Source organism: Antedon mediterranea, chromosome 9 (assembly GCF_964355755.1).
Source record: "Antedon mediterranea chromosome 9, ecAntMedi1.1, whole genome shotgun sequence".
Lineage (NCBI taxonomy): Eukaryota > Metazoa > Echinodermata > Crinoidea > Comatulida > Antedonidae > Antedon > Antedon mediterranea.
The window spans coordinates 15,717,690-15,734,690 of NC_092678.1; the positions used below are offsets into that span (position 1 = coordinate 15,717,690).

The 17,001-nt window shown below is 32.6% G+C and overlaps 1 protein-coding gene across 2 annotated transcripts; it reads right to left on the reverse strand.

Moving 5' to 3' along the window:
- Positions 1-2,603: 2,603 nt before the first annotated feature.
- Positions 2,604-13,156, reverse strand: LOC140059074 (G-protein coupled receptor GRL101-like). Of its 2 annotated transcripts, none has more exons than XR_011847105.1 (5): positions 13,024-13,156; positions 8,985-9,056; positions 7,072-7,146; positions 6,143-6,214; positions 2,604-5,458 (listed from the first exon to the last, which is right to left on the reverse strand). XR_011847105.1 is itself a non-coding variant. In XM_072104901.1 (5 exons), coding segments are annotated over exons 1-5 (1,227 nt in total). In that variant the 5' UTR covers positions 9,734-10,106; the 3' UTR covers positions 2,604-4,452. The 2 variants fall into 2 exon arrangements, 1 of the variants encoding a protein (XP_071961002.1); XM_072104901.1 differs by lacking the exon at positions 13,024-13,156 and adding an exon at positions 9,732-10,106.
- Between the last annotated feature and the right edge of the window lie 3,845 nt (positions 13,157-17,001).

A 17,001-nucleotide genomic window follows, 5' to 3' on the forward strand; every position in this document is an offset into this window, starting at 1 on the left:
GAAGTTGTTTGCATGTGACCGACAACTCTCCAATCAAATTACAAGAATCTACTAGGTGTGTTTTAATAATATTAAACGATTATTATAAAGATACACTATCACTTATAACAAAGTTATCATTATTTCAAATATTGAGTCGGGCTGAAATTAAAATAATACAATATAAGGTTTTGTCAAATTTCAGGATTTTCCACATTTCCCAACCACAACACTCGTTCATTCACGAGGTCACATTTATCCCTAATAACTAATAACTATTGTGTACATTATGCATTAATTTTAATGATATGCAAGAAAAGTTACCACCGGAACGAGCAGAAAACTTGGTTACTTCATTATTTTAATCAGGTGAAATATAAACATATTTGACATAGTTATATCACAGGGCTTAATTGAAGTGAGTCATCAGGAAGTCATATACAATAGCCTATTGTTTCAATTAGATAAATTATTTGGATCTGCAATTTTAGTAAGAACTTTTTCCTATGTCTGCAAGTTGAAATTAACTCGTTCTTACGGTTTAGTGAGCATAGCTCTGGTTGACATATAATAATATACTTGTCATTACATAAATTACATCTTTTGTTAATATTTGAGTAAGGTTTGCATTTCTTTATAATTTTCCATTAAATTGAGTTGTTTTAGAGCCTTTAAGTGTCCATATATGTTTACTGAGTTCCGTTGAGTTAATAACCGAACTAACTGAAAACCAGTTTAAAACCAGATACATACGTCTTCATTCCGAAACGAACAACTAAGAAACACAACACAATTAGGAAGTAAACACAACGTAAGCGAGTTAAACAATCACACACGACAGTTGGAATAATACATCGCTTGTGATTGGGCGCTAACGTTGCGCTCTGTGCATTGCGTCTCTCTGGTGAAACCAATCGTTAGCATTATACCAAATATGCAGTAATACTTTTTTTCACAGAATCTTCACCAGACTATACATTGATACGGTACTCATAATCAATCATGATAAAGCTAACAAAATTACAGACCGGAGTTGATGTAATTATATTTTTTCTGTTGAGGGCCCCGTTGTGTACAGAAAACCCCATGGCCTATATGAACAAATAATGTCCATTACTCCCATGATGCTATAATATAATTGGATCTGTTCACCAACCCTATTGAAATTATATTATTACATTAAATAAAATAAAAACTCATATGGTATATTTATAACAATAAGGTTCACAAAAAATGATATGAAGTATATGAAATAAGTATTTAACCTGTTAAAGTTCTTTTTCTGGTTTTTTTCTAAGGAAATAATTAGATGAGAATAAACGCGGTCACTTATAGTCGACCTACCACAATGTACACAGCAAGGAAGAAATAATATCAACCAAGTTTATATCATATCGTTTGGCTATGCGTCATAATCCGATATATTTTGGTACCAACAAATTTAAACTAACGATAGAGGCCATGTGTCAATTATCATTACATTCTTTTATAAATATCCACTATGATAATGTATATCTTATCACCCAAACAAATCTTGAACCATGTTTCTGTTCATGTTAACACATTCGTTATATGCCTACAGTATTATCAATTAACACTTAGTTAGCGCACATTTCTATGAAAAGCACATAATCAGATACTGTCTCAACATTGGTTGAATTAAAAAGTCCTTTTTTACAGTTTTTAAATTATTAATTACATTATAGTTATCCGGCAAATTGTAACTGAAAACGAACGGTCAACAGATGTCTTCGCATAACATCCGTTGCACTGCAAAACCGACTCTCTAGAAAAAGAAGCCTAAACTATCTTAAAAAGAAGTCAGATAATCATAGGGGCTTTATTCCAATGGGCTTCCCTTCAAGATTACCTTTTCAGACTAAGGAGAGACTTCATTTTAATGTGTTCTTTTTTTCGAAGTATGCTTCTTTACGAGGTCGGCTTATTTTTTTAGAAATTCGTTTTCTTTCGTATAAAGGAATTTCATCAGTGGGGATCAATATGTTAAACAAATAGTATTTGTTTTATATGGCCTATGAAATATTCAAATTAATAACTTTATCTTTATAATAATTACTGAAAAGCGAACATTAATTATAATAATAATCAGTATTTATCTATCAAATTTTACATAAAACTAATACAATCCACCTAACTACATCGATAAACGAATATGTTATATTAATGAAATAAGTCAACATCAATTGAAATAAAAACTACATTTTATCTACCAAATCTTACATAAAACTAATACAATCCACCAAACTACAATGATAAATATATATGTTATATTAATGAAATAAGCCAACATCAATTGAAATAAAACTACATTTTATCTACTAAATCTGACATAACACGAATACAATCGACCAAATTACATCGATAAATGAATATGTTATATTAATGAAATAAGCCAACATCAATTGAAATAATAACTATATTTTATCTACCAAATCTTACATAAAACTAATACAATCCACCAAACTACATCGATAAATGTATATGTTATATTAATGAAATAAGCCAACATCAATTGAAATAAATAATATATTTTATCTACCAAATCTTACATAAAACTAATACAATCCATCAAACTACATCGATAAATGTATATGTTATATTAATGAAATAAGCCAACATCAATTGAAATAAATACTATATTTTATCTACCAAATCTTACATAAAACTAATACAATCCGCCAAACTACATCGATAAATGAATATGTTATATTAATGAAATAAGCCAACATCAATTGAAATAAATACTACATTTTATCTACCAAATCTTACATAAAACAAATACAATCCACCGAACTACATCGATAAATGTATATTTTATATTAATGAAATAAGCCAACATCAATTGAAATAAATACTACATTTTATCTACTAAATCTTACATAACACTAATACAATCCACCAAACTACATCGATAAATGTATAGGTTATATTAATGAAATAAGCCAACATCAATTGAAATAAATACTACATTTTATCTACCAAATCTTACATAAAACATATCTTACATAAAACAATACATTCGACCTTCTGTACATCATTAAATGTCAATGTTATATTAATGAAAAAGCCAACATATACACTGAAATAAAACAACATCTTATCTACCAAATTGACTAAACTACACTGTACATCGATAAGTGACTATACCGTAACACTTTGAAATAAGGCCCGTGGGCATCTTCTTTGTTAGGGCTCTTAGCTGGGTGCCTCTTCGAGATGTACTTCTTGTCGAGATTACTTTGGAAACATAAGAGCGGGGCTCAATGAATGCTGTCAATTGCTACACTGTACTACAATATTATTTTTAGACATTTCCTGCCAATTTTACATATATTTGCCAAGGGAGCAGACAAGAAGAAGATACAATCAAAGTACCACTTCATCAGATAATTTAAGCTCATTAATACATTTATATGATAACACGATCATACATTTCTATTCCTTTTACATAAATGCAGTCTATCTTGAAAAAAAAAACCCTAATGGGCTTGATTTTGAGATGGGAATTTTTTCGAGATCACTTATGCAAACCACAACAGGTGCTTCTTTTTTAGATGGGCTTCTTTTCGAGATAATTTTTTCAAATTAAGGAGCGGCTTCTTTACGAATTGGGCATCTTTTTGAGGTGGGCTTCTTTTCGAGTTCGACATTGTTTTAATAGATTTTACGGTATGTCATCAAAACGGACATAGTAGCCCACATCAGCAATTCGTTTTTTCTAAAGGAAAAATACAATCATGTCGCTCCAATTCATTCGTATTAGGGCTCGGGATGCTAAACAAATATTATTTGTTTGATATAACCTACGAAATGTTCACATTAATAATTTTATCTTAATGATTAGTGAAAAGCCGACATTAATTTTAATGATAAAAATACAGTAAATACTTTATCTACCAAACCTTACATAAATTCACAAAATCCACCAAACTATATCGATAAATGTATATTTTATAATTAGTGAAAAAAACAACATAAATTGAAATAAAAACAAAATTTTATATACCAAATCTTACATGAATTGAATACAATCCACCAAATGACATCGATAAATGAATATATATTAATTTTAAAGCCAACATCAATAATTGAAATAAAAACTAGGCCTACATTTTATCTACAAAATCTTACATAAATTGAATACAATCCACCAAATTACATCGATAAATGAATATATATTAATGAAAAAGCCAACATCAATAATATAATTGAAATAAAAACTAGGCCTACATTTTATCTACCAACTCTTACATAAAACTAATACAATCCACTAAACTACAGCGATAAATGTATAATATACAGTAATGTACTTTTTTACGTCTTTTATGGGATCGTCCCACTTTTATTTAATTTTCAATAAACACGTTCTCTATAAATTGTTTTTGTAGTACAAACATATTTTATAGCTTCAGGCAAAACACTTTTTGCGTGTAACTCAGTGGGTACTTGGTCTTACTTATGTTTACATGTGCACATATAGACAATTGTGAAAAGATAAGGGTTGACCGACGAGTTTATCGGTATAATAAACGTGGCTGCCCACACGTAAATTTCCTCAGGAATATCCCACCACCCCATTTCTGAACAGAAACTCATTAGGATTATCGGGAACCAGCAACAGAAATCGGTAAAGACAATGATTCCTAATTTCCGCGCCATTTTCAATTGCTCCTTTCGTTTTCGTCTTCTACAGACGGTGGCTCCTGACCTCTGAACTGAGAAGAAAATGGTGGCATAACTCACAGCGATGACGATAAAACCTATTCCATTAAACACAACAAATATGGCAACGGCGTACTCCCATCCTGGCCATCGGCTTCTGGTTAGCGGAAGTGCAAGACATACGCTTTGCTTTCCATAGTAATTGTCGCCGAAATACGGTATGTCGATGAAGTTTAGTTTGTGCACAACTGGTAGAAAACTAAGCACAAAGAAAACCAGCCAAGCGAATCCGATGAGAATTCTGCAGTATTTGCGGTTGAGACGTCTGGTGCTAAATGGGTTTACGATGTTAACAGCGCGATCAACGCTCATAACCATTAAAGTAAACACCGAAAATTCACCCGAAAGAGTAGAAACAGCCCCGGAAAAGCTACACAGGAAGCTGTCCTTCCAATCCTTTGCAACTACCCAGTATCGTCCTCTGTAGTGAACATCCGCACTTGCAATTATTATTAAATAAATAGCCATTAACAGGTCGGACACGGCAAGGTTGGTGATCAGTGTGTTTTGAACTTTTTTCGCACTGCTGTTGATATTACCGCTGTTGTCATCCTTTTCATAACATCTTGAAATTATTACTATTACATTTCCGATGACGGATGATATCCCAATAAGGAACATCAACACTCGTAATACTTCTCGTTTTAGTAAGTCTTTGCATGAAGCAAAGGTATCGGTCGGCTTGCAGATTTCAATGTCACCAACAAGGCAGCATATGCGAGGAAAATCCGATTCCCTATTTTGGTGATGTATAAATAAAAACAGTATTAATTGTAATGTAAACGTGTATATATTGCATTATTAGGAAATCTTATTCGTCCTCCTGAAAAGGGATTTTTGAATAGTTTTGTTTAATGTGCCATCACATGATAGTTATTTACTTTGACCATGGATCGAAAAAAAAAATTGCATGAAAAAACTGTAATTTAAAGAAAAGGAAAAAAAATGAAATCAGATTGGCGCTTATTTTGTCTGTTTTTATTACGGCAATGATAAACATTATTAAAACTAAAAAATAGAATATCAAAAGTCTCGTTTTATTATTTGTTATTGTTTATGTTTGTTGGGTACAATACATTTAATTTAAGTTTAATACAATAATTATTATTATCGAATTCACTATGTCGAAATGTCTTACTATGTCGACATAGTAATTCGATAATACTTTCTTACCAGACTATACGTTGATATTAAGTTAGTTATAGATTTAAGTTACCTTATATTGTATGTGAAATTCATTTTCTTAAAGTTAATTTGATGGAAGTATAGAACCATCGGACCAATAAAAATATCAATGTAAACTTCACACCGACTTGTAGGTTCATGTTTTTTCTATCTTTGTTCATGGATTGTATATTATATTAATATATTGCACACTTTTGACGATGATGTTACCTTTCAAAACTATGTGAATACTTACAATTCGTTTAAGTTGATCAAGATTTCAAAAGTACTATCTTTGTAATTTTTTAATCCGTTGCCTTCTATCCTCCTGCAAAAATATTTGAGAATAAAAATAAGTAGAGATTCAGTGATGTTAGGTCATGAAGAAGGCAAAAGTTGAGTTGGGGTCACTGTGGACATTTCTCATTCTTGGTTAAACCCTGTACGTTAATAACCGTAAGAGTTATCGTAGATCCCACTTAACGTAAGGACGTAAAAGGAAGTAATTTGACCAATCACAACATAACATATTGGTCATCCGAACTGTTGTGATTGGTCAACTCATTTGCGTTTTGCCTACGTCGTTACATTGCGTCCAGGTAGTGAGAACCTAAATCTGGTGTAGTATATTTTATTCAGCACTTGCTACTCGGCAAGGTAAGCATATACATCTTGTTTTCATTTTTTTAAATTAATTTTAGATGATGTTCATTTGGACAATATCAACCAGACTAACCAAACAAAAACTTATGTTACTATTTGTTATAGGTTCACCCTAATTTTGACTTATTTTTACTGGATTAAATTGAATGACCTCATAAGAATGTTTTAGAAACGTCGTTTTTGTGACACTGTGTTTAATACAACCGAATGTCATTTTAAACTTGGCTGGTCCCACTTATTTGAAATGAATGCAGTGTGTAGAGGTAGGAGGAGAAAATGTTGGCGTTGTTTATTTCCTATAAACGTCCAACCGTACGAGAATCGGGTGTCCAATGCCAGTGGCCTGAAGTATACGTGTATTTGGAGCTAATAAAATGTTTACAGATTTTACAGACTATGTCGATACGGTAGACCTACATAGTGTGTTGTATATAAAAATGTATTTGGTATTCCGATGAATTGTTCAGAGCATATAAACAATTGCATGTAGATTAACAGTTACTCAGTTAAGTATTAACTTACAGTTTTAACAGTGACGAAGCAAACGCAGAAAATGCACCTTGCTCTATGGTAGTTATAGCGTTATCATATAAATATCTGCAAATAAATCAATATACACACATTTCCAAGAAGTATTGTAAAACTACTATATAACAATACAATAACTAGAATAATATTAGTTACACCCTGCTTGTTCAGGAAATACGGGAAATATCAGAACCATATTGCAAATAAAATTTATAAAACAATTGGGATTATAAATAATCTTAAGCACACTTTTCCCCGGCGTATCCTTCTTTCATTATATAATTCTTTAATTTTACCTCATTTTCATTATTGTAACATTATTTGGGCTGCTGACTATCCATCTCATCTCGATAAACTTAATAAGCTGATTAAGCGTGCTATAAGAAATATTACTTTTACGTCTCACATTACTCCATCTTAACCTTTATTTTATGAACTTAAGTTACTGAAGTTAGGAGATATACATAAATTGCAAATTGCCTCTTTTGTCTTTCAATATTTTTCTAACAATCTTCTTTCTCCCATGATGAATTTATTTAAAACTGCTGATTTCAACCATGGTCATAATTTAAGAAGTACTGTTCATAAGTTTCAGTTAACTATTCCTTTTGTAAGATTAACTAGTTCTTCCCACTTTATTTATGTTTATGGCCCTTTAATTTGGAATCAATTAGATACTAGTATTGTTAACTCTTCCTCTCTCCCAACTTTTCGTAAAAAACTTAAAAGTAATTTATTATCATTGTACTCAAACTAGACCTTCAAACTCTTTTTGTCATGACTTTTTTATTTTATTTAATAATTATATACAAAGGTATTTTTTTTTCTTTTGTTTATGGGTCTTGCGTGACAAGTAATCTCTTCTTGCAAGATCCTCTATTAATGGTATTTTTGTATTGTCTCATTATAAATTATCATTCTTTTTTATTGTATTGTTTTACCATTGATAGAAACTAATAAATTTTGAATTATTATTATTATTATTATTATTATTATTATCTACGTTCATGAGGCCAAATGAATACATAAACAACGCGCGCGTAGAAACATCAAGGAGGTAATACGGGATATATCACCATTCTGATCCGCTTGACAGAGTAAATGGGCGTAATACGGAATTATATCTCGTACATATTGACCAAACGGATTATTGTACAGAATTCACGTACACAAAGAGATAACAATCAATATTTTAAAATTGTTTTCATCATTTTTTGGCCGATTTAGACTTTCTCTGACACACGAATAATTGACAAAGGCTGGCTAATTATGAGGTGCAAATCTGAGAGAGGGGAAACTATAAAGTATAGAAACAGATATCACCTCACAAGCAAGCTATTACTGAACCATACAATGTGAGGGAAGAAATCAAGATTATTTGACTGTGGTCCCTTTATTTATAAAACTTGAAAATCAGATAAATGGATAAACTCTGGAAAATGGTATGTTCACATTTTAACTTAAGTTAATATTAAGGACGGATAACGTGAATAATGTACGTAGGCTTACAATCCAAATTAGGTCTGATTTGTTCCACGTGCGAATAAAGAACCAGTGCTAATCCACCGTCTATCTCGTCGTTCTACTCCTATCTGAGTACTTGTGACCATACTATTTCACCGTACGGAGGGATAAATAACCAACTCCTCTCATTATTACATTATTTTTAATTTAATAATTTTTAAGTTATAATAATAATTTACTGTAAAACTAACGAATCAAAACATTAACATACACACAATACAACTACAGGAGCCTATGTTAGAATAAGGGATATATCAATCATAATAAAAAAAATCCAGTATTGCAAAGGATTAGCCTACATATGAATGAATATAACAATAAATGTATAATTACAACGAAAATATACTATTTTCAAACGTATGATAAATAATAAAAGCACTTACAGTTCTGTCAATGATGTCAAACCATCAAACACATTTGCTGGTATTATAGTTATTTGGTTACGGGATAAACTCCTGAAAACCGTAAAAAATAAGATAAATAAGTATACACAGTACCAAAGGATAGTACCTGAAACCGTGAAAAATGCGCTAAATAATAATTATTACAGTTCCCAGGTACATTACGATCAAGAATTATTTTTTGTATTATTCTTGAAAAAACAGATAGCTGTATTGTGCTAAAAGAAACCAAAGAGCTTCTGTAGCCGATTAAGAATGCCATTCCAACAGTACAGTCATTAAAATGTATACACAAGGATATAATAATACTTGTTGATGTTACTTTGGTCCTTATTACCATATTATTAAATGACGATGATGCATGCATTCTGCTAATTTATTTTTCATTGTGCGATTATTTCATCAAAGAAGAACAAATTGAAAGATATTACGCTTGAACGTATTGCACATGAAACAGATACTTTAGAAGTATTAGTGTATAAATACAATAATTATTATTAGGATAAGGGTAAAAAATGTGCCAAAAAATAAACAAGATTCAAAGCACTACACAGCTGAGCCCCATGGTTGAATGACAACACATTGTTCACCCGATACAATTTTATGCGAAACAAAACGACAAATAGGCTATAGGCTACAAAAAGAAATTAAATGTTTTACTTATAGACAACAGATTTATGCATAATGGCATATTACATTTTTGAAAATTATAATGATGATGATTCTCACATTTGTACCGATGCAATTAATACGTCCTAAGTTCACCTAAATACGGAGGGCCCGGATAACGATATACGTGTAGGGCCTACGTAACAGATGCATCTCATGATCGATGACGATTTCATAAGAGATATATAACATTTGTTCCGCGTTAAAGCTTCTCTTTTCTGATTTCCTATCAAACAATCTCTTCATTTTACCCTGAGCCTTCACAAGATTCTTTCTAGCCATCTCACGAGCATGATTTAATCGATCACGAAATTCAGACACATAATCTAATATCGATACAGACTCTTCTGCATTCCCTAACAGCCTTTCTTTGACTATTTTAAGAGGGCCTCGGACCGAATGACCATACACCAACTCAAATGGGCTAAACCCTAAGGACTCTTGCACTGTTTTACGAACAGCGAATAACAATAAGGGAACTCCCTCATCCCATTCCTTTTCACATTGAAAACAATAGGTTTTAATCATATTCTTAAGTGTTTGATGAAATCTCTCAAGTGCCCCTTGAGACTGTGGATGGTAAGCACTTGAACTTATATGGGCAACACCTAACTGCTCTAAGACTTGTTTAAATATCTTTGACATGAAGTTTGATCCTTGATCGGACTGAACAGCTTTAGGCAATCCTACCCATGTAAAGAATTTCACCAATGCTTTAATAACATTCTTAGCTGTAATACGCCTAAGAGGAATCGCTTCTGGAAACCTACTTGATACACACATTATTGTTAATAGATACTCATTTCCATTTTTAGTACGTGGTAATGGTCCCACACAATCAACAATAACTCTTGAAAATGGTTCACCAAATGCAGGAATAGGCTTAAGTGGGGCTACTGGAACCTTTTGATTAGGCTTCCCCACTACCTGACACGCATGACAGGATTTACAATAGTTAGACACATCTTTTCTAAGACCTGGCCAAAAGAAATGCTTCAGAATTTTGTCTACCGTTTTATTGACACCTAAATGACCTGAAAGAGGATCATCATGCGCAATACCAATAATATCCTGACGGTATCCACTAGGAATAACTATCTGGTGAATCTCATTCCAAACATCACTACTTGGAATATCTGGTGGCCTCCACTTACGCATAAGTATGCCATCCTTTATATAATAACAAACAGGAACAATAGACATTTTCTCTACAGAAAGAGCTTGCTGACCAAATGACACCAAAGCAGGATCATTACTCTGTTCTTCCACTAACCTAGACCGATAAAGAACTGTCGGACCGAAATCACACACTTTTGGGTGCTGTTGTTCAGCCTGGGTAGTGTGTGACTCGGGACCTGAGCAGACAGCCTCTTGGGAAACGCGATCTGTAATTTCTCCGTAAAAACTATCACATAAGTCAATACTCTCATCCTCATCTATGGTTTTATTTGCCATAGATCGCGTCACCGCACATGATGGAAACACATGTGATAATTCTTTCTCTAAACACACCGTGCTTTCGTCTTCAACAGGACTTTTGCACACAACCGGTTCTACTGTCACTCTGTCTCCGGCCAAATCATTCCCCAAAAGGAGTGTGACACCCCATACTGGAAGACTCGGAACGACACCGACAACAAAATCTCCGCTAACAATATCTGTTTCAATCCGAATTACATGAAGTGGGACTTCCTTATAACCCCCTTCAACACCTTGAATGAGCACACTTGCTCCAGCAGAAGACTCGTTTGAAAATGACAATGCCGATTCTATTATCAGGGATTGTGACGCCCCTGTGTCTCTTAAGACACGCACTTTACTCAGATTCACATCGTTGATCAATGCTACAGAACCAGTAGAGAGGAAAGGCTTAAATAGCTTTCGCACTTTTTCCGGACCTGAAGATTGGATCAACTTCTCACTTTCATCAACGTCATGACTCTCTGTCACTTTCAACGGGACTGTATTTACTAACGTGTTTGGAAGTGATTGGGGTTTCTTATTATCCCCTTTAGCTATGCTTTGAAACAGCCAGCAATCTGCCTTTATATGACCCTTTTTCTTGCAGTAAAAACAAGTTCTGACAAATTTACTACTACTATTAACTGTAGTTTTCTGACTTTGGACCTTAGAATCATCAACAGATTTGGAAACCGATTTGGTATTCACCACCTTGTGCGTGAGCACATAATTATCGGCAACAGAAGCCGCTTTCATTAAATTATCCACTTTCTGCTCCTCTAGATGTGTACGAACTTCAGTAGGGGAACAAGATTTAAACTCCTCAACTAACATAAGCTCGCGAAGCTTTCCAAATTCACCGTTTACTCCTTCCGAACTACACCATCTATCAAAAAGAATCTGCTTCTTACGTGCAAATTCTGTAAACGTTTGATCATAAGGTTTACCTAAGTTCCGAAATTTCTGACGATACGCCTCTGGAAATAACTCATAAGCTGACAAAACAGCAGTTTTGACCGCATCATAGCTTTCACATTGATCAACAGCCAATGCAGAAAATACCTCTTGGGCTTTACCCACAAGAGCAGTTTGTAACAACACAGTCCAGTGTCTAGCAGGCCACTTTAATCTATTAGCAATTTTCTCAAAAGCTAAAAAATATGTCTCTACCTCGTCCTCATTAAACTTGGGAACCCATTTAATATTCTGAGTAATCTCTGAATCATTAGGTGTAGAAACCTGTGTGGTGTGACCCATTTGGTTAGCTAATTCTAATTTTCTTAACTCAAATTCATGTTTTTCTTTTTCCATTTCCCTTTGCATCTCTATTTTTCTTCTTTCAAAAAAAAAATTTTCACGTTCCAACTCAAATCTAGCCAACTCGACCTCATTCCCCGCAGTTTTTACGGATTCATGAGTAATTAAACCAACATGATTTCCAATCACATTTATCAAGTCATATTTATTCATGGAATCATTTATAGATGCTCCAACCCTAGTACCTAGAAGTCGCAAACGCTCCTCTGATAGCTGAGCTACCACCTCAATGGACATGCTATCCAAAAATTCCTCGTCAAAATCACTTTCTGACATAGTTTCTATTTGAAACAAACAAACAAAAACACAGGTTAAAATAACCAATATGACGATAATTAAGGCACCAGTAATGAAATACCTGCCAAGCCCACACAGTATTAAACCTACCGTGCGCCGTGGTCTCATAAACTAGACCCCTAAAATCAAGGCCAAACAGACTTCTGGTATCACAGACAGGCAAGCCTACACAAGCAAAAACAACAACACAGTGTACTGGCTCGACGACCGCCAAATCTTGTTCGTTATAAAACGCCTCTAAACCTAAAACCAGCTTAGAATAAGTAACTAAAATTACCATCAGTTCGATCTACAAACTACAATTCCGCACTTTGTTCACGGATGACCCCCCAATTTGTTACGGGCTCGCTCGTTAGGCTGAAACCAACGATAATAACATAACAAAACACGTTGTAGTTGTCGTCCATCTTTATTCATCTCCTCTCTTTTATTCTAGAGGGCTCACTTCCGTGTGACAAACCCATCACAAAGTGAATAAATTTAATATTACTTTGATATGGCCACTTTAAATTTAGAATATTTTGACCTTCATTTTTTTGTGTTTCAAGGGAAAATACATCTTTAAGAATGATGAATTAATAGGCCTATCTATTTTATAATAATTATGTAATTTCACAATTAATAAAACATACCAGTTATAATAACAAATTACTGTAAAAAAAACAGACGAATCCAAGCAAACTACATTATGGTAAAGTATTACAGTCTTCTTTTATCATTATTATGATAATAATAATAAAAAGAAAACAACAAAAAGCATCGGGTATTATTATTTTAGATTTGGATGAATATTCTGTAATTGTAAAGCATAACAAGTAAAACGATGACTATAATAATTGTGGTTATCTTACAACGAAAATATACTATTTTCAAAAGTATGATAAACAAGAGAAAGTACTCACAGTTCTGTCAATGATGTCAAACCATTGAAAACATTTGCTGATAATGTTGTTATTTGATTACTGCCCAAATGCCTGAAAACCGTGAAAAAGCAATAATAATTATATGTATAGTTTCAAGGTACAGTAAACAACCATATTATTATTTTACATCAATGTAATTAAAATATAAATAATATGATTCGTGGATATGGATCAACATCTACAATACAATATAACCGACAATAGCCCTATTACAAACACACATTTTATTAAATGATGATGATCTATGTATTCTGCTATTTAATTTTTCATTATGGCATAATTTCACACGTCTGCCGGTGGTTATACAGTAACTGAATTAAAGAGTAAAAGTTTACAGCCAGTGTTAGTAGTAACATCTGGTTAAATGAATACACAGTAAACCCTAATACAATTTTATGCGGAACAAAATAAAATCTGACGAATAGTAACAAAATGACAAATAAAAAGCAATTAATATACCTCAGATTTAAGAATAAGAACCTCAATTTTCGATAATTATAATTGAATAACTAAATGTCAATGTTATAGAAATCAAAAAAGTTGAAATAAAAATTAAAGTGTATAGCATGGTATAAATGTGGATCTCGATGATCAGTGACGTAAACGGATAATATGTATTCGTCATTGGTGGACATTTATCTGTAGAAGAAGACGGTTACAATAACAGTAAGGATGAGTTCTCATACAATTCTCTCATTCGTGCCGATGAAAGTGATACGTCCTAAGCCCTCCTTACCACTACTGTAGTAACGGAGGGATAACGCTATATTATAGAGGAAGAAAATAGCAGTATTTGATTTGTGACAATGAAACTATTACGTCATAAGTTTTCCTAACTACGAATGGATAAGGAATTATACGTGTAGGGCCTACGTACCAAACTACTGTAGATTTATTTATTTATTTTATGTTCAATCTTCCTACATAACAAAAAAAAACATAGGCCTATAGTATAACAGGATAGTAGCGGAAAAGCAAAAGTAATAAAACTGTCATCTTGTGATGCGCTTGACCAGCCCCTGTCAACTAGAACGATAATATAAAACTGAAATTTTAACAATAAATATAAAAAAATACATAGAAAAATATGCTATTTATAAAATACTAATTAAAGTGTTAGAATATAAAAATGAAATTGCTATAAGAACATTTTTATTTCAGGCCTATAAAAGTTAAAAATTCAAATGTATATTTGCATAACTTTTATTTTATAAAATATGAAAAGTTACAAATCTATAAAATGTTACTTTAAACTGTGTTTAAACTTAAAAAATCGACTCTCCAATAAGATCATTTATGATCGTAACAGAGTTTGGAAAACCGTACTATACCTGAGTATTTAAAAGCATCAGTACGGGCTCTACCATAATGAAAGGTAAGTATATATTAATGTCGGTTATTAACTAAAAAAAGAACCAACAGAATCAACATAGATAACAGATGCCTCTCGTAGTCTCATTTTCCTTGATTGGCGAACGAAAAAGCATTCGTAATGTTTATGACGTATGCTGTCATATACTGTAATTTAATTATGATAATATTAGTTTCCTTTTGGTTAACTTTAGATGATGTTCATTTGAACAATATCAACAGACAAACTAAACAAACACTTAAGTTGCAATTTGTTCTAGGTTCATTCTAATTTTGACTTATTTTTTACTGGTGTTTTGGTGTGAAAGGTAAAATCAAGCAACTCCGGAGTTCAAAACAGAGGAGTTGAACAGCTGAACAGTCTCCGGATGTGTAGTTACCATGATAGTAGTGGTGTAGTTACTTAAAGAATGGCATGATTTCTAAATTCAACATTGTCTGCTATACAGTATCTTCTGAATACAATTTTGTAATAATTATATAACTTCTCATTTAATAAAATCAGTTATAATAACAAAAATTACTGTAATAAAAGTGACGAATCCAAACAAACTACACACAGGAGCTTGTGTTAAATTAGTACATGTTTTATTTTATCATTATTAAGATACATTAATCATAATTTTAAAATAAACATCGGGTTCGATTATTTTAGATTTAAATGAAAATTCTGCAATTGCAAAGGATCAACAACTAAAACGATGACAATAATAATTGTGGTTATCTTACAAAGAAAATATACTATTTCAAAAGTATGATAAACAATAGCAAGCACTCACAGTTTTGTCAATGATGTCAAACCATCAAACACATTTGCTGTTAATGTAGTTATTTGGTTACCGTACAGCCACCTGAAAACCGTTAAAAACGAAACAAATATTTATATGTATAGTATTACCTCTTTTACACCGTCAGTAAAAATGCAGAGTTGATCCGGAATTGTATAACCCGAGTCGTAACCGGGACGCAAAAATGCGGAAATGTAGGACAGTGTAAACGACGTAAAAAGTTACCCGGGTCGCTGAATTACCCAGGTAAGTGATGCGGAATGTATTCAGCGTCAAGAAGTCAACCCGGGACGCACCCAGGATGAACCTGTGTTTGCGGTGTAAAACGCTCAGTGTATCTTTACCCGTTTGTTTACTATCCTCGCTCACTATAGTATTTAATTTACATACAATTAGGATAAGATTGATTTTGTTTATTCGCTTATTCAATAAATTAAACTTATGGTTATTTGTTATTCATTTTTATTTCAAGATATTATTCTTCCCGAGTAGACTTATTTTGTGTGAGTATTGCCATAAAACAAACTTGTGGGAGTTATAATGAGCAGACCGTTACTATGGTGTCTCTTCATGCGTGAGAGGGCGATATTTCGATTGATCTAGAACATTTACACGGGTTGGAATTTTTCAGTGTAAATATACGCAACCCATGTCATTCCCGTGTTAAGAATCGTGTGTGAAAAGGAAATTTATCCGGACACGACACGGGTTTGTTATAAGCTCGGCGGTGTAAAAGGGGTATATGTCTACCAAGGGACAGTACGATCAAGGATTATTTATTTGTATTCATTTCGAAACAACAATGATGACATAAAAACATTAATTTTGTGACAAAAAAGGCATACAAGTATAAAGCCAGTGTTAGTAGTAAAATCTGGTTGAATGACAACATAGTTAACCCTAATACACATTTCTGCGGAACAAACGACTTTGACCTAAAATAAAATCTGACGAATAGTAACAAAATGACAAATGAAAAGCAATTAATATACCACAGATTTATGAATAACAACATCTTTCGATAATTATAATTAAATAATTAAATATCAATGTTATAGAAATCGAAAAAGTTGAAATAAAAAAAAAGTGTATAGCATTGTATAAATGAGGATCTCGACTATCGGTGAAGTAAACGGATAATATGTATTCGTCAATGATGGACATGTATCTGTA

Bases quoted from the DNA above. Each gene is read 5' to 3' on its own strand.
- LOC140059074 (XM_072104901.1), bottom strand. The intron at 6,215-7,071 runs GTAAGTTAATAC...ATATTTTTGCAG, and splicing joins GCTTCGTCACTGTTAAAACT to GAGGATAGAAGGCAACGGAT. The intron at 5,459-6,142 runs GTAAGTATTCAC...TCACCAAAATAG, and splicing joins TTGATCAACTTAAACGAATT to GGAATCGGATTTTCCTCGCA.